At 36.1% G+C, this 23,516-nt stretch overlaps 1 protein-coding gene across 13 annotated transcripts in view; it reads right to left on the bottom strand.

Moving 5' to 3' along the window:
* The window catches only part of LOC116292224 (kalirin), a 207,233-nt gene that overhangs the window by 44,018 nt on the left and 139,699 nt on the right, over nt 1–23,516 (bottom strand). For 11 of the 13 annotated variants that reach the window (XM_031699495.2, XM_031699492.2, XM_031699491.2 and 8 more), the window contains 6 exons: nt 19,957–19,990; nt 18,390–18,428; nt 12,548–12,698; nt 12,363–12,390; nt 7,848–8,129; nt 4,107–4,406 (listed from right to left, as the gene is read on the bottom strand). In XM_031699495.2, the coding sequence (XP_031555355.2) occupies nt 4,107–4,406; nt 7,848–8,129; nt 12,363–12,390; nt 12,548–12,698; nt 18,390–18,428; nt 19,957–19,990 (834 nt within the window). Of the gene's footprint in view, nt 1–1,528; nt 3,715–4,106; nt 4,407–7,847; nt 8,130–12,362; nt 12,391–12,547; nt 12,699–18,389; nt 18,429–19,956; nt 19,991–23,516 lie in introns of those variants that run through there. The other 2 variants (XM_031699496.2, XM_031699493.2) reach the window with 2 other exon arrangements.

Below are 23,516 nucleotides of genomic sequence, written 5' to 3'. Positions count from 1 at the left end.
GAAGCGAGAATTTGTCGAGCGTAGAAAGGGCAAAAGTCTACTTTTTCGGGTACCGAATACAGTTTATGTCATAGAAACAACAAAATACTCCAAGTTATACAATAAACCAAGCTAACAAAGAAAACAGTAGGTTTGCGGTACATGCGCAAAGACCCAAAACGTTATCTTAAGACCCTAAATTGCGGCCTGCGGCCCTCGGGATGTATACGGCTTATTCCCTCCGTTCTCGGTAATTAACTCTTACTTATCCGGTTCCGTAACATAAAACATACTTTTTATACAATAGCGCAGCGCAGCCGTGACGTCATAAAAACGAAGACAAAGACGAAATTCGGACAAACAAACTTACAAGTTTACTTTCAGCAGATAATTTTCACAGCCGATCGCAGTTTATCTTAGTTTACATGGGTTATTATTGTAACTTTAAGTAAAAATAATAAAATCGGTTCGTATAATCCTAGTAACGGCTAAACAGAATGCAATGTTTGTCCGAATCTTTAGCTATTTTTAGAATCATCGCGCTGCGCTATTGAAGAGACGATTCCGTGTAATTATGTACTGACCAAATTTTTGAACGGTAAAAAAATTCATCCGGTACCGAGTAAACGTACACTGAATGGCGTTGCTCTGACGTGAACCACGCTTAACAACCTGTAGTCAACTCATACAAATACTGGAAGAAATAACTCACATTCCCTTTCCAGACTTGATTTCTTTCTTCTGTAAGCCGCATCATTCACGAAAGAAATTTGAGAATATCCTCGATCATGTTAATATTCATTTATGCTTTTAAGTGACAGCTATTATGGAGCGGTACAGCCGAGCAGCCGTTTAATTATCTGGGGTATGACTGAATGGGTTGATTAGACGTGTTATATCGGATTGTAATCAGCTACTCAAAAGAGAGAGAGCACAACTTTATTTTTTCACGAGCGCAAAGCTTTATTGAATTATAATCATATGTTTTATTCTTTAGAAATGCTGTTAATAGAGAAATTTTATTTGGCTACTGAATTTAAAGCAGAACTTACTATTAGCCATTAGACAGTATAGGGCTATTGGGGCCTCTCGCGGGACGAGTTGAATATTATTCCATTGTGTTATATATCACGTTAAAACGAGATAACTAGAGAGAAAACGCCTGTCTTTTAACGAAAAGTCTCGTATGTAATAAACGCGAACTCAAAGTGTTGTGGGTCTCTTGAAAGTAGGCATATAGCTTACTCAACTCAAAATACGAAGTGTGCGAGCGTTTACCATATTGAAACGTGATTTCATATTTATGGTGCCAAATCTCAAATTACATATTAAAGGTGCACACTTTTTCTATGGAGAAATGTTGACAAGACGTTGAAACCCTATTTTGAGTTTGGAGCTATTGCATTCATTACACATCATAATTTATGATTTAAAAAGAATTCTCTGGTTATTTAGCTTTAAAATGATATATAATACTATGGATTAATATTCAATCCGATGCGCCTCCCCGCAAACCTAATTTGTAACCTTTATTTGAATTTTTTTAAAAAAAAACAAGATTTAACGGTGAATTCTTTGATTACACATAACAGTTGTTCCTCGCGCTATTATCGGTCAGTTAGCAGGGTACTTGTTTCCTTCTGGGCCTTGGACGGCTTCACAAGTATAACAACAACAATGCTAACATCACATATCCGCCTACCGGTATTTATCATGAAACTCATGTTTCTTGTGTGACTTCTAAAACTGGAGCCACTTGGGCAACGACAAAATAAATGAAAAGAAAAAACAAAACAAACAAACAACCAAATCTAATAACATTTAACGATCTCAAGGACTTAATTACTTTTGAAATAACATTTTCAATAAACAACACTTTGCTAAATTCTAAATAGTGAAATGCTTTCATCATTCTGTTTTGGCCTGTATACAAATGTGTTGGTAGTCACACATCAAAGACTAGAGCAGTTTTCGTATGACTGTGAAAAGCTCAGTGCCGTAAGCGTGCCGTGACCGTGATGTTTTCATGAATTTTAATTGGCTGAATTCTTTTCTCGCGCAATGTGATTGGTCTAACATTGCCATGACCTTGGTGTGACCGTGTCCGCGCCGTGTTAATACCTTGTTCCGGGTATTTGATTGGATGGAGAGTAAATTCTCGTGCAATCAGATTAGTCTGGCGTATCCCTTGCCGTCTTCGTCTTCGTGCCGTGAGCTCTTCGCAGTCATACGATAGGACGTATGCTATATTTTCAACAAAAATACTTATAACGAGCGAGAAACCAGTACTAGCGTGAGGATTTGTTAATCACAAATTCAATACTCAACAAAACAACCGCACAAAGTAACTGATCATGAACAAGATATCGTATTTATGAGGAAATTACGTTTAACAGATTTTTGCTGTTGATTCCATTTTCTATAATTACAATTTTCTTTAAATATCAATTGGAATAAAACTTATATATAACCAACAATTTGAAACATTGTAAACAAAGTAAATGACCATCTAAGAAACAATTGAAAAAGATATTGAAAATCTGATAATTTGGTTACCGGTAAAATACGTTCATTCACTTCAACTATAAAAAGACTTTTTCACATTATGACCATATCTACATATTCTTTAAATGATTCACAAATTTCAATTTGTTTTTGACGAGGAAATCTTGGGGCTCTTAAGTGTTTATGCCAGCATGTCACGTTAGAGATAAAATACTGTGCTGTGGTTATCACGTAATATTACACGTGACTTCTGTCCTGCACAGCCCAATATTCCCCATCTCCTTTTAGCCATATTTGCCAAATGAATTATTATTATTTGCAATCAATTTTCACCTTCGAGAATAACTACCTAGTTTTAACCTGCACGTTGTCATTGTTCTCTTTTATGTAAAAGCAACCACTGACGAGACAAGTGAACGATACCAAAACATTTCAGAATTGTTTGGGATGTAATTAGCTTATTCTAACTGCGTAATTACATCAATGAACACTCAACATTTATGTCAGTAATGGGTTTAATGGTTTAATATCAAGTGATTTTGAGTGGGGAGCGAAGAATTTTCCCTCATTTTTTCTTTTTTCTGTAGACCTGCAGTGTTCTTCGTTTTAAGACTGAATTAGAATTATAGACCATGGCCACAACGGTGAGGGTATTGCATTAGGAGTACGCAATAAAGGTTTTGCACCACCACGTGATGGCAGCCATGTTAAATGGCAGGAACAATACAGTCGTTTTACATGAGAAATAATTAAATTCCCAAAAGCAAAGGGATTATTATGTTCTGTCATCTAACCATTGGAAGCCAAACAGTATTATGGGATGGGCACCTGATGGTGCAAAACCTCTATACGCACCTCGAGTGAAAAAACCATTTGCAGTATTTGGCTGACGTTCTCTTGTCTTTTCGGCACAGCCACTTTTGACTTCCCAACTGCCTTGTTTACACTTTTTTTTTAAATGTTCAGCAAAATTATCATTAATGTAAAATTTGTTATACATTAAGTTAATATGTAATTAAGCATGATCAGGGGAATTAAACAAGCTTTAGACAATGTTCTTTTTTCATAAGAATACTACCACACATGTTTTCATCATGTGTGTTGAATTATTTTGATCAAAGAGACGATATGACAATGAATTAAATACGCTAACGTAGAAGATTAACCTGGACGATGAGTTGAGAACGTGTCAGTACGGTACAACCGGTGGGAGTGGTTAAACATAACCTTCTGAAAAAATAATAGTTATTTTCATAAGAGCAACGTTTACACATGCATTTAAAGAAAACAAAATAAGTCACTTCGATCTTAGTTAACGTAAATTTAACAAATATTTAAACGAAAGAAATGTTTTATCAGCTTACTAGGGGGTTAACTAAACTAAATATTATTAGAATATTTATTACGTTTTACCAAATTCATCGTTATTCTTTATTTTAGGAGTTAATAACCAAGTATTATGTTAAAGCCATTTCTTTCTTAAACCAAACCAAGGTTTGGTTACTGTTGTGCAGGTACATCATTTGCAATAACGATTTCACTATTACATTACGACATAGAGCACAGAAAGATACAACGTAGCAAAAATATAGGAACACGCAACCCCACACACGTCTACGTACCGTTGTCCTGTTCAAGTAAAACAATGTCAGAATGTTCACTTGGTCGACTAATTCCTATCGAGTTATTAGCGCTGACACGAAATTGGTAAGTTGCTCCTGGAGTTAAATCATCTATGAGGGTTGATACGCCTGCTACAAACGGCACAGCAGCTTGCCAGACACTGACACCCGTCTCTTTGTATTCGACTGTGTATGCGGTCACTTCCTTTCCACCATTGAGAGGATTTGGGTCCCATGCTAGTAGAAGGGATGTTGTCATCTTTTCTATTACCCGAGGTTTTGAGGGTGCCTCTGGAACACCTTATAATCAAAGCGAACAATATAGTAGCTATTTCAAAGAAGATTGGTGAATATTTTTTAGCATGTCGCATGCTGCATGTTGTTTATCAAGCTTGAAATGTCTTATATTCATATGTAAATAATGTCAACAACGAAGAGAGAAGAGAGTCATTGCAGTTTGGGAAAATTCCCGGCCACATTTTAATGCAACTTTTAACTTATTGAATTCACATCGCTCAAAGTGCTGTGTTTGTTTAGAATTACAATTTGATGATGATGAAGTTTTTTAATTAAAATTTTATTCCTGTAAGCCTGGATTTTTGGGATGGATTGCCCGAACTGCATAATCACATGTATATGACGAAGAATGTAATGCTTTGTGGTTCGTTTTTAAAAATACGTTTTTTGCTTTCAAGAAAAAGGGAAAAGACGGTTTGAGCTGCTGGGACAATTTTTGCTATCAAAATATTGCAAAACATTGCTTGCGTTCGCTTGGTCAGCCTTAAATACTTTCTGCTCAAAGTACAGCTGTTCTTCGCTCATTTAGAGTAGTTTTATAAAATCGGAGAATTCAAAACATTTTAGCACAATGAAAAGTGAAGGCCTCAGAGTTACGATGCTCGTCAGTACATCTAAAAAACTGCAAGTTTCATCGTGTGCCATCTTTCAAAATCTTATGAAATTAATGAAATTATTCTTTATCAATGTATTTTTTATTTTGGGAAAATAATTGTGCGCTTTTTGTGGTAGATTTTATTTTGGCTCATAATACTTGCAAAAATCTATGTTTCACGATTGCGTGACTCAAGGCAAAGCGTTCCAGAGCCTAGGAGCAGCGATGAGCTATGAGCATATGCGTATTCAGACCCCTCATAATAGAACGAATTCACATAACCGACGTTTTACATGCAAATGAGCTTGAAAATTGAATCATTAATAATAATAATAATAATAATAATGGAACTTATATAGCGCACATATCAAAATTCATGGCGCTTCACAATAAGAAATAAAATAAATAACAGACGTATGTTACAATATTAATGAAATGTCATAGTTCATTGATGTTCACTTTGAACCAGAGGAGACAAAGTTCTTGAACAAATGAGTTTTCAGTTCATTTTTAAATATTTGGATTGAAGAACTTTTCCTAATTTGAAGTGGGAGGTCATTCCACAGTTTAGGGCCAGCAACGTAAAAAGATCTGTCACCATAGGTCACCAGACGAGATTTTTGTTCTTCTAGATACTCCATGGTTGTAGATCTGAGAGTGCGCAAATTTTTCCTCGATTTTATAGCATCAGCCAGGTATGGGGGAGTCATATCATGCAAGCACTTGTACACAATGAGCAATATCTTGAATATAACTCGGAAACGGACAGGAAGCCAGTGCAATTTTATCAAAACTGGAGTGACATGATCAAATTTACTCGCTTGAACTACTAATCTAGCTGCACAGTTCTGAATATACTGAAGCCTTTTCAAAAGATATTTCGGGAGACTATAGTAGAGTGAGTTACAATAGTCCAACTTGGAGGTAATAAATGCATGAATCACACTCTCTGTAGAAGAATCAGTAAGAAACTTTCTAATTCTAGCAATGTTCCGGATGAAATAGAATGAGGACTTACAGACTTGCTTGATTTGTTCATGGCTACACAGGAACTTAACAAGTTTAAAACCAAGGTTTGTGGCAGTTGAGGAAACATCAATCACATCATCACCAATTTGAATGATCGGTGGGTCAATGTAGGCTTAATTACATGCGAATGAGACAAACTCGTGGATACACGCTTCGGTAAATTCGTTCATTCACAAGTTAAAATCGAAGTCAAAACCCAGTTCATTTAATTATAAATAGAGGTTTTACAAAAAATAATGCGCCAGTCAAAGTAAGCCCCCTAATATCCACGACAAAACATTGGGCTGCCTGTGGTTTCTATAAGTAAAATGTTGCGATCCCAAAATAGACCCTTTTCTAGTTCCAAATTACCGCTGTGTTTCTTGATTACAGACTCATTTGCACAGGGTTAGCCTCGAGTGTGTGCAGAATATTCACGTGTTCCAGTCAAGGTCCGTCGAGTTTCAAAGTGTTTGTATTGATGAAGTTGTGCATTCTTTACTTTACCGTTGGCTAAGCCTGTGCAAATGAGTCTGTAATCAAGGAACACAACGGTAATTTGGAATTCGAAATTTGGTCTATTCTCTGCGGGAACAATGGCCGCTATCTTGAAATTTACAAAACGAATCCCCATACTAAGGCCCCATATTCCTTCGGCAGGGATGACAAAATGTGTAAATCTCCACAGTCGGGAGCCAAAAAGCTGCTAAAAAGGTAACACATATCCCGGGTTAGGTGTCGAGGTTTATGTTCGAGAAATTCGAGGTTAAATAAAGTTTATGTATGTATGTATGTATGTATGTTGATCAAGTAGGGAAATTGAACATTTTTTTTGATCATCAATTTTGGTTGTTTGAATACACCGCGACCCTTAACAAAAGTTGATAATTCTTTTCAGGTGGAAATGTAATATACTTTGTCTTAAAACACAAAAATGTAGCACTTCATTCGGCTTTAACTAGAGATTTATTTAATCAACGCAAACAGGAGGGGGAAATGCTTTTCTTGAGAGAATCAACCATTTCAGTGCTCAAAGTAAAGAAAACCTAAGTCAAGAACAAGAATTCCTCTTCCCATACCAGAGCGCATGCCGAGTAAAACGATGAAAGACGGAAGAACAAAGTTGATATTGACTAATAGTACTATTTAGTGACTAATAGTCGCTATCACTCAATCAGAACTGTTCATTACACAAAGACAAATACACAAGAGATCATTTGTGACCTTTACACGATATTGACAATTACAATTATTCCCTTAAAAAATATAAATTTTTCAAAAGAGCAGTTTCCTAATAGCTATTGACCGTAATTTCATAAGATTTGAAAAGATGGCACATGATGAAACTCGCAGTTTTTGAGATGTACTGACGAGCATCGTAACTCTGAGGCCTTCACTTTTCATTGTTCATGTTTTGAATTGTCCGATTTTTTAACTACTCTAAATGAGCAAATTAAGAAGAGCTGTACTTTGATCAGAAGCATTATAAGGCTATTTGGATTAAGAGTTTTGCTGCGCGAACCAAGTGAACGCAAGCAATTCTTAGTCATATTTTGACTATAGCAAAAATCGTCCCTGTAGCTCAAACCGTGTTTTGTTTTTGTTTTTTTTAATTGAAAACAAAAAAGCATTTTTAAAAACCAAAAACAACTGCCTTACATTCTTCATCATACATTACATAAATCCAAAAGTAGAGTGAATTCCAAAAAATTTAGCCTTGCCGCCGTATGTTCGATTTTTGAGACAGACGCTCTTAATATTTTATCAGGAGCATTGCGTCTAGTCACATGACTAGATAATACTTTTTCCCTACCTTCCATCCCAAATAACTAACCACTTACCTAATACAGTAACTGTTGATGAACAACTAATTGCTCCTAATATACAAGTAGCAACACAAGTGTACTCTCCACTATCAGCAACGTTCAAAGACGTGATTTCTAGTGTTTGTACATCGCCATTTCTAGATATTTTATATTTTTCGCCATTAGTGATAGGGCTTGTATTTCTTTTCCATGAAATCTTGTAAGGCAGTTCGGAAGGCATTAATATACAGGTGAGGTGAGCGGGCACTGTGCTAATGATACTACAGTTTTGAAGTGGTTCGATGAATCTTAAAGGAGCTGTAAAAAATATATATAATGAACAATAAAGCGTTTCTAAGTGTAACTTACATTTTGGTTATTGATGAGTCTGCAATATCTTATTAGGAAAGACCGCAGATGCGTCATTAACAGCCCATTTTCTGTTGTATTCCCCTTTACTAAATATTGAAAGGGTAGGCCCAAAATACAATTTCATCTTGCTGTCCTTGATGCCAGATGATGACGCGATTGTTCCCCTCATCTATATAAGGAAATAACCCTGTCCCTTCATCTAAATAAGGAAAGCATTGTTCGTTTGTTTTCAAAATTATTCGAGGGTTTTCCTGAACATACTGAATCGAATTTGAAGCCTTGTTCGCTTGTTCTACGGATTATTTTCGAGGAATTTTTCTTATAAATAAATCGTAAATGTAGCTGATCTCACTATCTGAAGACAAGGACGAATTAAATCCCCAGGCATGAGCCATTTTATTGAATAAACTTGCGCATTTGAGTGTTATTTTAGGTTTAAGTAACACGTTATCGCCGTTTTAAAAATATTTTGATTTGAAATGGTGAGAATTACTATGAAAACTCTTATTTTGCATACTTCTTACAGACATGAAGTGTTCATTAGGGTCCAATGTTTTACTTGCCAACTGCAAAAGGATTGCCCGTTGATAATGCTCGAATGTGCCGAGTATTCGTTCAGGAAGCCCTAACTGAAGATATTTCCTTATTTTAGAAACTTAACGGAAAGATCTTTTTTTTCAAAGCAAGCGAAAGAATTAAGACGAATAGTGGCCAAAACAAAACTACTCAGTAAAATGCATAGCAGTATTTGGATTTCCGATTTACTTAGAGCTGCGCTCCAAATCTAAACAGGTAAACTAATGATGTTGGCTCGCCATATCATAAATCATGCACTTAAACATTATTTGAAAGTGTTCAGCAGTAAACATGTTTAATTCTTTCTAAGAAGAAAGTTTTATTGACTACGATTCAAGTAATGATATAAGGTAAAATGCAATACTAGTATTGGGATCGATAACGTTTTATTTGACGACAACGACAATAACGAGGTGTTGTTTTCTAAGGAGTTCGCAAAACGAATTTTGGAACCGTAAACTGAAACGAGGCCGTAAGATGACGAAACAACTGGCATCGAGTTCAAAGCAATTCAAAGTGGACATGTGGTACATAGTCCATACATCTCATTGGTTAAAAGAGGGCAACGCCCACTTTGGACCTACCCTCTCAGTTTTTAGTGAAAAGAGAATACAGCAGAAACTGAGTTCCCTCTTTTAATGACGTATTTGCGGTTTTTCATAATAAGATATAGCGGGCTCATTAGAAAGACAAAGATGGCGGTTAGATTGATTTAATCGAAAAAAACTAAGGAAGTTAAAAGACCATTTAATTCATGTTCAAAATATGGAAAGGCAGATCCAAGTGAGTAATTAGTGATTTATTTGGTCTCGCTGCGCTGTTGTGCAAATGATACTACTCGAGCCACAAATAAACAATATGTCCTCTAAAAGTCATGTTATTGTCTTATTATAAAGACCAAGCCTGTGTTATCTGTAAAACCTGAGGCCAGGGCGGAAAAACAGTCGAGCTCTTGATATTTTACGATTCAATTAATAGTTTTATTATGAGTAAGCAACTGTTTTCTCCACTGTGACCTTGAATGAGATTGACATGATAATGCAGATAATGCATTTCATACGCTATCATCGAGATTGGCAGAATGTTCTTGACCAATCAGATGCGAAATAGGCGAATAAAATTTACAATTCATATTACTTACTTATTGCTAAAAAACTGTGAATGTGCAGTCTACGTATTAGAATTTATATAGTTTAGAAATAAATGAGACTGACATAGACAATAAAAAAACAAGACGCTCTTAGAGCGTATACTGGGTTGCCTTGTTATGACGTCATTCCAATGTTTTGATAAGCAAAATCTCATAAAAATTAACGTCTGTAATCTCTTATAGCTCTAAAATGGAGTCATTTAATTTTTTGAAAATACTTTGTAATACCTAACTTTAGAGGAAAAATCAAAACTGAATCTGACTATGGGATGAAATCGAAACAAGACCTAAATTGGCTCAGAACTTAGTGAGTTTATTTCACTCAGAAAGTTTTTGTTTACTCGCCGATATAAGACGAGCTTTTCTACAAATTGCTTTACTTATATTATTCTGCACGTCAAAGCTTCGAGTTTAGCTTCTGGCTTGACCGAGATTGATATCAATTAAGCCGTGGAAAAATAAACAGTGCTGCGTTATGTATGTCACACTATTTATCAACCTAGCTTGCCACGACCCGACAATATGAAATTGCCCAAACTTGCCCACGGTAAATAAACCCGATGAAAGAAGTTATGTCAGTATTTCACTCATAAAATATTATTTTGCTCACTCAGTTAAGCCAGCTTTTTCTACGAATTCCCTTAGAAATATCAATCAGCTTGTCTTTATTCGGGTTTGTATATCACTGGTTGTTTTTTAGAGCAAATCTTCGAGTTGTTGACCGAGACGGCGTTTATGGTCTGATATCGTTTAAAGCCTAATTAAAAGAATGCATTGAGAAACACTTGATTTATATGGTAAGTTAGGCTGATTTTTCCTCAAGATTCCATCGGAGTTGGTATTCTTTTTGTTCTTTAGTATTTTTTCAATTTTTTCTTTTATCGTTTATCATTTTATTGAAGATATCATTGCGTAAAGCTGACTGTTATTAAAAGTGTGTGCCGTGGCATTTAATCTTGTTGATTGCCCTTACAAAATTATTTTAGTCTTCCTTGGCTTACATTAAACCACGAAACGAAACGAAACGACACAAAATGCGAATACAGATGTCGTAAAATGCGAAACGACAGAATGTAACCTGAGGCTTTGTGAGCTTACTCACGAAGTTGGATGAAAACTGTGTAGCTCCATGTTTTAGAAAATTAAAGATTACTTTGAATCTCAGTGAGAAGAACAGTGTAAACTTGCCATGTACCAAAAGCCACAAATTTATAAACTATATTACTTTACAAGGTCAAGACTCAGTTACTCTTGTTGTTGTGGTGCCATTTTGAATACACAGGGACCCCAATCAAATCATAATATATGACAGCACAAAGGAAGACCACAAAGAGAAAAGTGAGAAAAGTGGATTGAATCTATTTATAGTTTTTGGTTTTTTTTTCTAAGAAAAGCATGCAGCAAAAACTATGCATAACTAACATAAACATGTGGTTAAATCAAAATTGATACTTAAAGTGATATTCATGCTAATAATGACTTTTTTTACAGCTGTTTCAGCACCAGACCGTTCTAACTCGACGGCAAAACATTAAGGAAAATGCTTCAAAGAATTTTAAACGCCACACTTCCAAAAGGCTGACCTCATTGAAAGAAGTTCAGAAGCAAAAAGTTTGGCGCTAAATTATTTCCTCTGCTGTCATATATTATGATTCGATTGGGGTCCCTGTGCATTCAAAATGGCGCCACAACAACACGAGTAACTGAGTCTTGAACTTGTAAAGTAATATAGTTTATAAATTTGTGGCTTTTGGTACATGGCAAGTTTACACTGTTCTTCTCACTGAGATTCAAAGTAATCTCTAATTTTCTAAAACATGGAGCTACACAGTTTTCATCCAACTTCGTGAGTAAGTTTACAAAGCCTCAGGTTACATTCTGTCGTTTCGCATTTTACGACATCTGTAAAATGCGAAATGACGGTTTCGCATTTTATTGTGTCGTTTCGTTTCGTGGTTTAATGTAAGCCGTCTTCGTTCGAATCGAAAAACTCGAACAAACCTTTTTATGCTTTATGTGTTCGTTTATAGCATTTAATCTCACTGAATCAGTGAACACGAATGAGAATAAATGACTTACTAGTAAAGCTCCGTGATGAACTTCTACCGCGTGAAATTGAAGGTCGCTAACTTTATTCAATGATGGACTTTTCTCATGTCCCGATAAAAAGCTAAAGAAATAATTTTTTTTGGCCACATATATCCTCAAACAACATGCACGATTCGATTCCACAATGGCCTGCATGTCGCCTGCATGTTACTGTACTCTTGCACATGAAGTTATCGATACGTCATCCAATCCATATATGGGTAATATTGCGCAATTTTTCCATTTTGTCGAGGAGGGAAAAAAACCAGACGTATTTTAAGAGTGGTTTGCCACAGGCAACCCAGTAATAAGCAAATTATGAAAGGGTGTGCAGTACACTAAAGGAATTAAGGGTGACTACTAACCATCTTCCTCAGGTGACTGAAAGCGACCCTATGAAACAATTGAGTAAATAATTTTTAACAAAAAGAATAGTTTAGCAAATCACAAAATAAATATACGTATGAAAGTAAAACTAATATCCTGCACTTAGAACCATTAATTGACATTGTGATACAATAACAATAACAAAAGCAAAACAATGTTATACCTTAGATGGACTAGAAGGACAACTAGACGATGATGGTTCTACTTCGACTTTAAATTTGTCAATATTTTTCTTCAATTTTTCAGACATTGTTCCCAAATATTCCTCGCAGCTTTTCCTGGTTGTGCCCCTTCGCAGTTTTTCCGCTTCATTTCTAGAAAGATGATCAAGAATTGTTACAATTACCCTATTTCACTATGACGTCACATCAACAATTTATCGTTTAAACGCAAAGGATCATGGTCGTCGGAGGGGCTCAAATCAACGCAAATTCACCGAAAATTGAAAAAAAAAATCTAAAACCCGTATCAATCCACGAAGAGAAGTAGAACAGCCAGAAAACGCTCTGTAATATTTTTTAGTACATATTAACACATATTATATCTTGAAAACCAGGCCATTTTAGATTAAACTGTTTCGCTAGGAGCAAATTGTGTTGAATTTTCTATTGGATTTGGCGATTCTATCCCCCACATAAACAAGCAGTGACGTCATAATGAAATAGGGCAATTTTAGCCTGCAGTATTTAATATCAATAGCGCAGCGCACTGATTCTAAAAATGACTTAAAGATTCGGACAAACATTGCATTCTGTTTAACCGCTACGATGATTATACGAACCGATTTTATTATTTTTACTTAAAGTTACAATAATAACCCTTGTAAACTAAGATCAACTGCGATCGGCTGTGAAAATTATCTGCTGAAAGTAAACTTGTAAGTTTGTTTGTCCGAATTTCGCCTTTGTCTTCGTTTTTATGACGTCACGACTGCGCTGCTGCTATTGGTTCACTATAGACTTCATGGGAGGGTATGCGTTTTTAAGTGTGATTCTTGCACCAGCGAGGTAAGGTAAAGTGTATTGGTGGGTTGCACTAGTGTTCGTCTCGTGCAGAATGTTCATCAGCTGCATCGCAAGTTTTCAACATAATTATTTCTGGCTGACAGCACATGGTGGTCAGTGTTTGACCACCATCTGGAGCAGACAATGAGATTCAAAAACATTTATCAGCTGAAGCCAGCAATATCAAGGAAAAAAGTATGGTTGCAATATTTTTGTATGTGGTCTGCTCTTTTCTGATATATAAACATTTGAAATATCAATATGCAAATGAGATGACGTAAATTCAAGACTAATTCATTATACAAAAATGCAGTCTTATACCGCAAGTCCAAGAAATCCTGGTCTCAAGAAATGGATTATGCCTTGGAGTCAGAAAGAAAACCGGCCAACTCAGCTCACATGGGGCGACATGAGAGGCGAGCGTTTCGAACACCACGCCATCCCGACTCCCGCAATATATAACATTTACTAACCCAGAATAACCTATTTACTAACAACAGAAAATTTGAAAGAGATATCTTAAGTAATTGTGAAGATATACAACCGAATGATAAAGATTCTGCAACCGTATCATCAAGGGGACTGGGTCTGGCGATGATGGAGTAACCACGAAGTCGAAGAGCTCCCGATAAATTAATTGAATTTAGCTAGTTTTTCCCTCCACCAAGAATGTTATCGGCAAACTTTCCGAAAAGAAAGGCTAGATGAAGTTCAGACTCTACGAATTCATGTGACTCCGAGTCAATGTCTCCAGAAATGAAGAAACAGAAAGAGCAAACGCCAACTGAGAATGCCACCACTGCCATAAAGACAACCTACGAAGTTCTCTTTGCATTAGACTTCGCTCAAAAATTTGCTTCGAAAATTGATTTCACCGTGGAGAAACTAGGAATAATATAGAAACCCAGCTCAGTTCACTTCAAGATTCAGTTAACCAGACTAACGTAACCGTGCAGAAGATGCAGCAAGAAATCAGTACGCTTAAACTTGAAACAATAAAGACAGCGAACAAAACCAATGATCTGGAGAAGAGTAAGACAATAGACGAAGAAAAGCAGAAAGTAGAAGAAATAAACAAATAAACAAATAATAGAAGAAATATCTAAGCTTTACCTACAACATCTCACACACGAAACATACACACGCCGTGAAAACCTCCGCTTCTATGGTATACCCGAGAGCAATGACGAGAATGTCGAGAATACTTTATATGAATTTATGGAAAGCCAATTCAAAGTTACTCACTCAGATGATATAGAATTTCAAAGGATTCACAGGACCGGGCGCCGTAAATATGGACAACCAAGACCAATTATAGCGCGCTTCCTTCGCTATCAAGATCGAGAGCGAGTTTTCGAAAGTCGATCACCGCTTAGGTACAACTATAGAATACCCCGCAAGGAAAAGTATTATAGTGGGCTGCCTACACGCCTACGCGTTTGTTGTAGAAATAAACAATCCAGTACTTGAGGTTAGGTTTAGGGTTAGGATTGGGGAAGGCTTTGTAGGTATGAACAATCGAGTACCTAGCTGCGGTATTCTATAGTTATTCCCTTTATTGATGGTGAACTGACAAACTAGATAAGTATAGTATTATTATTATTATTTTCTCTATAACTAATTCAGACTCTGAGGCGAGTTTTTTTCTCTTAAAATTTAATTATGCTAGCTTGAACTCGAATCTCAATTAGTTTACAATAAGGTTGCTTAAGATTGCAAACGTACGAGGAATACGTAACTATGAAAAACGAAAATGTTTGTTTAATTGGTTAAATGAGCAAAAGGCAGACATTTACTGTCTTCAAGAAACGTATAGTACAGAAGAAATTGTAAATCTGTGGAGGAAGGAATGGAAAGGGGAACTTTATTTTTCACAACTCTTATTCTTATTCGAGGTACACTTCGAATTTTGACTGCAAAAATATATCTATAGACTCTGAAGGAAGATTTGTCATACTGGACCTCTCCATACAAAATACTCCGTTTCTTATTGCTAATGTTTATGCTCCAACAAAAGCAAAGGAGCAAAGCCAGCTTTTTCAAAATCTACTTGAAGTTCTAGAATCTATGGTCCATATCGAGCACCATGTCATTCTGGGTGGATATTCCAATGTCGTATTTGATCCAAAACTTGATGGTTCAGGAGGAACCCCTTCTGTTAAAGATTCAGTTAATGAACTGCAAAATATTTTTTTAAAACAAGACCTTATAGATATATGGCGAACTCGAAATCCGATAGCAAAACGCTTCACATGGAGACACACACACGAAAAACTGTTTATACAAAGGAGGTTGGACTACTGGTTTTTAAGCGATTCATTGCAAGAAGATGTTGATAAAGTAGATATCGTGTGCTCTATCAAGTCCGATCATTCCGCTATAATTTTGAATATAAATAGTATCACTGACAAAAACACGGTCCTTCTTTTTGAAAAATGAATAACAAGTCTACTCCAAGATAAAGTCTACATAGATATGATTAACGATAATTTTTCTGTTTGGCTCCAAGAAAGTTAGTTATGAAAATGATATTAGAATTGTATGGGAATGGCTTAAGTACAAAATCAGACAAGAAACAATAACTTATAGCAAGCAAAAGGCAAAAGAGAGAAGACCAAAACTAGCTACTCTTGAAACCAAGATAAAAGTTGCAGAAAGAAAATGTGAGGAAACTCAGAGTAAAGAAAGTATAGAAGAATTACAAATGATCACTAAAAGATGGATATGAATTTGAATATGACTATATAACTAGAGGTTCGATTATTAGATCTAGAGTGAATAGGTACGAAAATGTAGAAAAAAGCAGCAAATATTTTTTGAATACAATCCACCGCGCAAACTACGTTCTGCTAATCAAAATCAATTAATCACTCCCAAAATTGCCAGTAAAACTTACGGTGACAGAGCGTCCTTATCTGCCGCCCCCGCTCTCTGGAACAAAATTCCTCAAGAGATAAGAGCCTTGAGCTCACCTGGTTTGTTTAAATTTAAATTTAAAACTTATCTATTTCGTAAATATTTCGTAATTAGCAATCATTCTATTTCATGTATTATATTATCTTTTTAAAGTAACTGTAATATTATGTATAGTTCTTAACTTGTTGTTTTTAGTGTAATTTCTTTCTTCTATTTTAAAGTATTGAAACTTGTTAAATACTCAATAAATTATTATTATCATTATTATTATTATTATTATTATTATTATTATTATTATAAAGATTAGAAAAGATATTGCCTCATATTATACACCACAATCAACACGCTTTTGTAAAAGGTAGAGCCCTATTTGATGTCATTCGCACATTGATCATATTTTGGATTTCACTAAAAGGAAAAATATCGGGGCACTGTTAGTTGCAGTTGATTTTGAAAAAGCTTTCGACCCTTGAAATTGGAATTTCTTATTTAAAGTCTCAACGGAATTCAATTTTGGACCATCATTCATAGCGTGGGTCAAGACATTTTATAAGAATATATCTAGTTGTGTCACAGGGAGCCCGGCTTTGGGATTTGTACATGAATAAATGAATAAATAAAGTGCTTTGGGTTTCCTTTGTTGAGATTTGAAACAAGACGCTGATACGTTGAATTTCCGGTAATCGTATTACCAGTAACTTGATAGCAGATTAACGTAACGTATCAGTGTAACGCTAATACGTTAAATTTGAATTATAAGCTGCTCTCGAATTACTTACATTAATCTGCTATCAAGTTACCAAATCTCAATACAGGAAACCCAAAGTACTTTATTGACTTATTTATCATTGGCGTCTTGTTTCAAATCTCAACACAGGAAACCCAAAGCACTTTATTGATTTATTTATTCATGTACAGATTCCAAAGCCGGGCTCCCTGTGCTTAAGGTGGATTTGATTAACCATATTAACTCTGGACGGTTGAATATTATTGACGTAAGGGGCATCGCGCGGTCGCGTTGTTGTTGGTCAGAGTCAAGTACGGAACGGCCGTTAAAGAAGTAACGCTCCTAGGCTATTCCGTTTGACCTTTGGAATGAAAACGTCTGCATTATAACAGCGAACGAAGGAACACGGACACAAGATAAGTAAACAAGTATACTGTTAATTTAATTCAAATAATCGAAAGGAAAAAAAACCTATAGAAATTCAACCACATTCGGTTTCCTAGTGCACTTGATGTGCATAAGCATAATAATAAGCATGAGCTTGAGCATGAGCATAAGAAAGGAACGTTTTGATCCTTATGCTTGTGCTGTTACAATATTTTATATATAGCATTATAATTGAAGGGGTAGAATCAAACATTTTAATATTTTGTTCTTGAAAGGGAATTTTTTAATAGGCTTTCTTTTAGAGAAACACAGCAGCCTTCCTCCAAGTTATTAATGAACGTTTCAGTCCCTAAGGAGCTCTAAAATTTAGATAGGCACTGCTGAGCTGTTGGGTGTAACGTGGGTAGGATGCTGGCGACAGAGTTTTCTGCCAGCAAACCTGCAGACGTACAATGGTAACACGGTAAAATGCTTATTTTGATGTGGAATATGGTGATGTTATGGCTCAAATTAGCTGTTAGATCGACAACTAACGAGAAACTTTTATTTCTCTTGACTTTAAAGGTCTGGGCCAACTCTCTGTCTTTAGATTTTACGCTTCTGATCAGGGAGAAATCAAATAGGTAATTAATTATTAACTACTTTAACAATTATTTATTGTATTATCATGGATTATACTGAAACTTAGAGTATATCGGCAATTTAAACGTGCGTTTTTAACAAAGAAACTATATTAAGTGGGAATTTCTTTTGCTTAATGATAAAATTAAATGAAAATAAATAAAATTAACATTAACGTAATTTTAAACCAACGACCATATAATAGCGTTGGGTGTTAGTGTTTTCAATAGATATAACCTTCGAAGAGCGAGGAAGGGGACGGGAAGTACGAGCAGTTTTCTCTCGAGAAGAGAAAAGTGTGGTTAGACTTTTGCTCGAACAGTTTTTTTTAATAACAAACACTGACTTACGAGAAACTCGCGTATCTCGCTGTTTTCTTGCGAGGAAGTCTTGAACATAACAAATAAAATAAAACAATAAGAACAGAGCACAAGCAGTAAGACCATAAAATAAAAAAAGTTGTTACTGAAAAATAGCTATTTAGTGACATAGTTATTAACTATGTTAATGACTAATAGTTGCTATCAAACCGGAACAATCATTACACAAAGACACAAATGATCTCTTTGGTGTAATGAATGTTCTGATTACGTGATAGCAGCTATTAGTCACAAAGTAAAAAGCTACTACGTGTCAGTATCAACTCCGTTTTCATTCATGACTTTATAGTGGTTATTATAAACGCCTAAAACAAAGTTACTAAATAGAGTGTAATAGTCGGATAAAAACAACTGGTTTAAGAAAACCATGCGCGCAAAGCGTGCAAAGGCACATGGGATACTAGTGGATCCTCCTGTGCACTGAATGGTAATCTTGAGGCATTTGCCTAGACTTATACGAAGTTGGGAGAAAATCGTAAAGGCAGATTTTGAGATGAATTGGAGGCGGAGGTTTTTACAAGTTTGTTCTGTTACAATACATCTAAAGATAAATAACCTGGAAAAATCCCCGACCGTCTAAATCTTTTAGGGATATCAGGCTACTGTTCTGCAAAATTCACGTCATAAAATGCCTTGGAACTCCGTCGGCGTAGATTAACGGAAACATCAAAATTTGTAAAATTCGTCAACATTGCTTAACTGAACTTGAACGTCTGTCTCTCCGGTTTCAAAATTTTTCAATGATTTTTTTTTTAACTTCCGTAAGCAAATTCAGTGTTTGCAAAACATTGTGCGAGCGCCGATTCGATTGAAGTTCGATTGAAGGCACCCTAAAAAAATTCCGAAGTTCAGTAACTTCGCGCTCAAGATTCTCGGCACTGTTCTTGTTTTCGTGATCACATGTTTCAGCATTTCTGCATGCAATTTTAATATTACTATGAGACAATTATCATTATGTGGTCACGCTCTTTTCTATTTCTCGCAATTTGCAAGTAAAAAAAAAGTTTTTAATGCAGCCGAAAACTGACCGCAGCGAAAACTTTGCTTTACACAAGACACGCGTTCCCATTCCCGGCGAAGCGGCCGTAGCCTTACTTGGCTTCGCCTCGGAAAACATCACCATCTTGGGACCACAAAAGACACGGTTTCCTTTGGTCCCAGTCAATGACAGCCATGACAGGAGGCACAAAAATAGTCTTTTCCCCCTGAGAAACTGAATTCTTTCTCATGTAAATCAGATGAGACCAGATGCCATTGTTCCTGCCTCCTGTAATGGCTGCCATCACATGATGGTGCAAAGCCTGTATTGCTAGGTACAACACCTTACCTGACGTCACAGTCATTACATATTGGAAGCGGTATAAACCTTCATAGCTTAAGGACGCATCACTCAAGCCAATAAATATTTTACCATTCAACTATTTACTTGATGTAGAATCAGCACTGAAAGTATTTTTGTCGAATTTTTAATGTGCACTTTTAAGAATATGTTATTACTCAAACATAACATAGAAAAGCTAACTGGCTGCGTACTTACGATGAGCTTTTGGTTAGATTTGATATCTCAAGTTCTGCAGAAAAAAAAAAGAAAAAAAGAACACATTAAAAAAAACAGTGGTAATATTGAAAGTAAGCACGTCCAAAAACCAATAAAAATTAATTTAAAAATGCCTGCGTTTTCAAAACTAAAAGCCATGCATAGTAATCTATATCCAGTGGTCTTCCTTCCACTCGTATGAGCTAAGGTATGGGCATTACGCCTCTGCGCTTGAGGAAAGGATACTACACCCATAGACAAAACCCCAAAACTTAAAATCCATAACCTCAAACTCCATCCCTTAAACTGACCGATTCCACGAAAACATCAGAATTGTGATCATTGTTTTCTGCCAACCCTTGAGCCCGAAATGGTTTCCCGTTCGACTGCACACAGGGGATAACCCATCGGATTCTCGCCGGGGAGATGAAAGCCTTGCACGATTAGCGGGAGGATGCTAAAAATGAAACAAAACGAGCGGTACTTTAAGGGAAACGCAATGAGGGAGAGGCCCAAGGGTTGACAGACTTATGCGCCCGTACGAGGACCGACATGGAACAAGGCTCCCATTATAAGACTGTCAAACCCCGGAGCCATGGGGTACGGGCAATTCAACAAAAGGATTTTGTAATGGTGCATTACCATAACCCAGTCGAGTGTGAGTTAATTGTGGTATAATTAAGCTTGAAGCTATTGCTTGAATGTAGTTGGTATCTATCTGGAATAAGATCAATTATATCGGGTGGGTCCCGAGTGTGCAACCTACGTTACCGACTAATCCCAATATTTCTTATGAACCGAAAACCGAAACTCAAAAAAAAAAAAAAAAAAATTATCAAAACAAAAGAATTTTAATGCCGCCAAACAGCATAATACGCATTCCACAACCGGACAACAAAGATTTCATGCCCAAAGACTAAAGCCATGGATGAAGCTGTGCTCAGCATAACACAGGCACATAAAGTAACAACAGAACGCACAGCACAACTGCATGCGTACAACGAGAGGCATAAATAAAGAAAACCAAGTATGTCACGACAAACAAAAACTGACCCTGAAAAGAGCTTAGGAAGCCATCATAAAAACGTGCACGTGAAAAAACAAACGCATAGCAAAACTGCAGGCGTAAAACACAAAAGCCACGAATAGCGAAAAACCCAACATATCATGACAAACTACAACTTGCCATGAAAAGATTTTTAACGAAGCCAGCATAAAAAATTGCACGTGAAAGAACAACAAACGCATAGCAAAAACTGTATGTGTGAAACAAAAACGTCATGAATAAAGCTAAGCCAAACATCTCATGACAAACAATAACTGGCTCTGAATAGATTTTTTAACGAAACCAGCATAAAAAAGTGCACGTGAAATCACAATCAACGCATAGCAAAAAACTGCATGTGTAAAATAAAAAATCAAAAGTCATGAATAAAGCTAAGCCCACCCAAATATATCATGACAATCAAAACCTGACCCAGAAAAGATTTTAACGAAGCCAGAACAGCAGAGAGATGGCCAAGGAACCGAAAGAGGGCGTGAGAAAAAAGTATGAACAAAGTAAAACCACGGAGTGCACAACACAACAAAAACAACTGACTAGCAAACATTACTATTAGGACTACAAAACGTACAAACCAAGGGAAATTTACTGCCACCGTTAGGACAGTTGAGCTAAAACTTGATAAAACAGGTAATCCTGTCACGAACATTAGCGAAACCAGGCAAGTATCGAAAAAAAACCCGACAAATTAAGTAAAACAGGAATATTACCACAAGTTCACCTTGTACTGGTGGTGGGGGTCTTGGTTTGCGTTTTCCCGGTTTTGCTGACCAACAATTATATTTACTGGAACATCGGGGAGTACGGGAAACTTGTACTTCTGGATTGTGCTTAGCCATGTTAAAATCAAGCTACCAAAGAGGAACATATGTCGCAACGGGGTATAGAACGTGGTTTCTCACTGTTCATATACTCGTGTGGCGGAAGACCGCTGAGCATAGTTTATGCTTAATACTTTCATCATATAAAAGTAAAGTAAAATAACAAGGATAGTTCCTTCATGACAAAGCTGCAAGGATTGGAAAGAGGCTGAAATAGCTCCGGAATCGCTGTCCTTTAAGACACTAGTGAATTTGACAAAATACGAGAGGTTTATCTACGAGTTAGTGGGAAACCAAGTTGACCAGAAAGACGTTTCCTAGAAGGTGTGGTTTTTAGCAGGATTTTCTTAATAGATCATTTGGCCGTACTAGCCTTAGACTTGACCTTCTAACTCCAAAGTGAAGTCGGTTCAGTGTGAGGAGGAGTTATCTAGGTTCGTCTATATATAGTTAAACCTAATTTTGTGGATAAGGTCACTAAGTTGATCCCAAGTTTTGCTTTACACAAATACTGTCGTTTTACGTTATGGCTAAGAATGGTCAGTAAATATTATTGAGAATCAATTAACCATCGAATATCAATGGCTCATAGCCATCTGTAAAATAATTAAAAATCTTTCAATCGTTTTATCAATTCTGTGTAATTAATCAAATTTCAAAAACCGTTTTTAGGAATTTTCCACTGATGGGATTTTTCGGGACTTTAAGTATGATATTTAGGCGACCCCAACTGTCTTAAATAGTCTAAACCACAGGATAACTGAATTGAGTTTATGGTTCTATGCCAGCTGAAGAGATATTTAATTTGACAGTTGCAAGAGCCAATGACATACACCTTTTCAGTGAAAATGCGCGTGCTTAATCACACAATTGCTACGCCATCGAACGCGCGCCGATGATATTTTTTACTAACTTTTTTGCTTTTTTACCAAAATATGTTATTGTTTTTAATCATTTTACTGGTCGGCATTGTCACGGTTTTTCGTGGAAATATTTTCTCAGAAATGGCGATAGTTATGATTCCTCGTCGTCCAATTTTGTTTATCCCTCGTATGATTAATGAAGATCTTATTATACACTCAACAAAATTACTCGGCTCTGATTGAACAAGAGGAGCACAATTAAATCCCTTATAGTACACTCGACAAAATTACTCGACTCTGATTGGTCGAGAGGAGTACAATTATAGCGTTAATTGTACTACGTAGGAGTACCGAATTAAGTCGCTATGGCAACACGGACAAAACAATGTCAAAACAATTATTTTCTATCATTTTGTACTTAAAAAACATATAATTAAGAGTGGCTGTCCGTAACGGTCGAGAATGGCGGGACAGCGAAGGAATTTTCAAATTTCTCATATTTTGTCAGAAGACACCCTTTGGTAAGCTCTTTTAAAAAATCCAGTTTAAAACTTCAAGCGCTTTTTTATTTTGGCGAATTTTACGAAAATCTAAAACTCGACTTCCGGTTTGCTCTGGACCGGTGTGAACAGCCCAAAATATTACCCATATTTAAGAAGGCCTCACTCGTTCAAAAATACTCCTAACGATCTGATACTTTTTCAACATTTTAACTAACTATCAGACTCCAAAAGGGATAAATAATATTTTTGGGAAAATATTTTGTTCTCGCTTTTTGGGATTTTTTTTCGATGGCATTTCAAGCAGCTACGA

Source organism: Actinia tenebrosa, unplaced genomic scaffold (assembly GCF_029948245.1).
Source record: "Actinia tenebrosa isolate PJP-AT-01 unplaced genomic scaffold, QUT_ActTen_1.0 PGA_scaffold11__36_contigs__length_13525064, whole genome shotgun sequence".
NCBI lineage: Eukaryota > Metazoa > Cnidaria > Anthozoa > Actiniaria > Actiniidae > Actinia > Actinia tenebrosa.
Note: the sequence above shows the minus strand (reverse complement) of the source record. Positions and strands in the feature narration are given on the sequence as shown.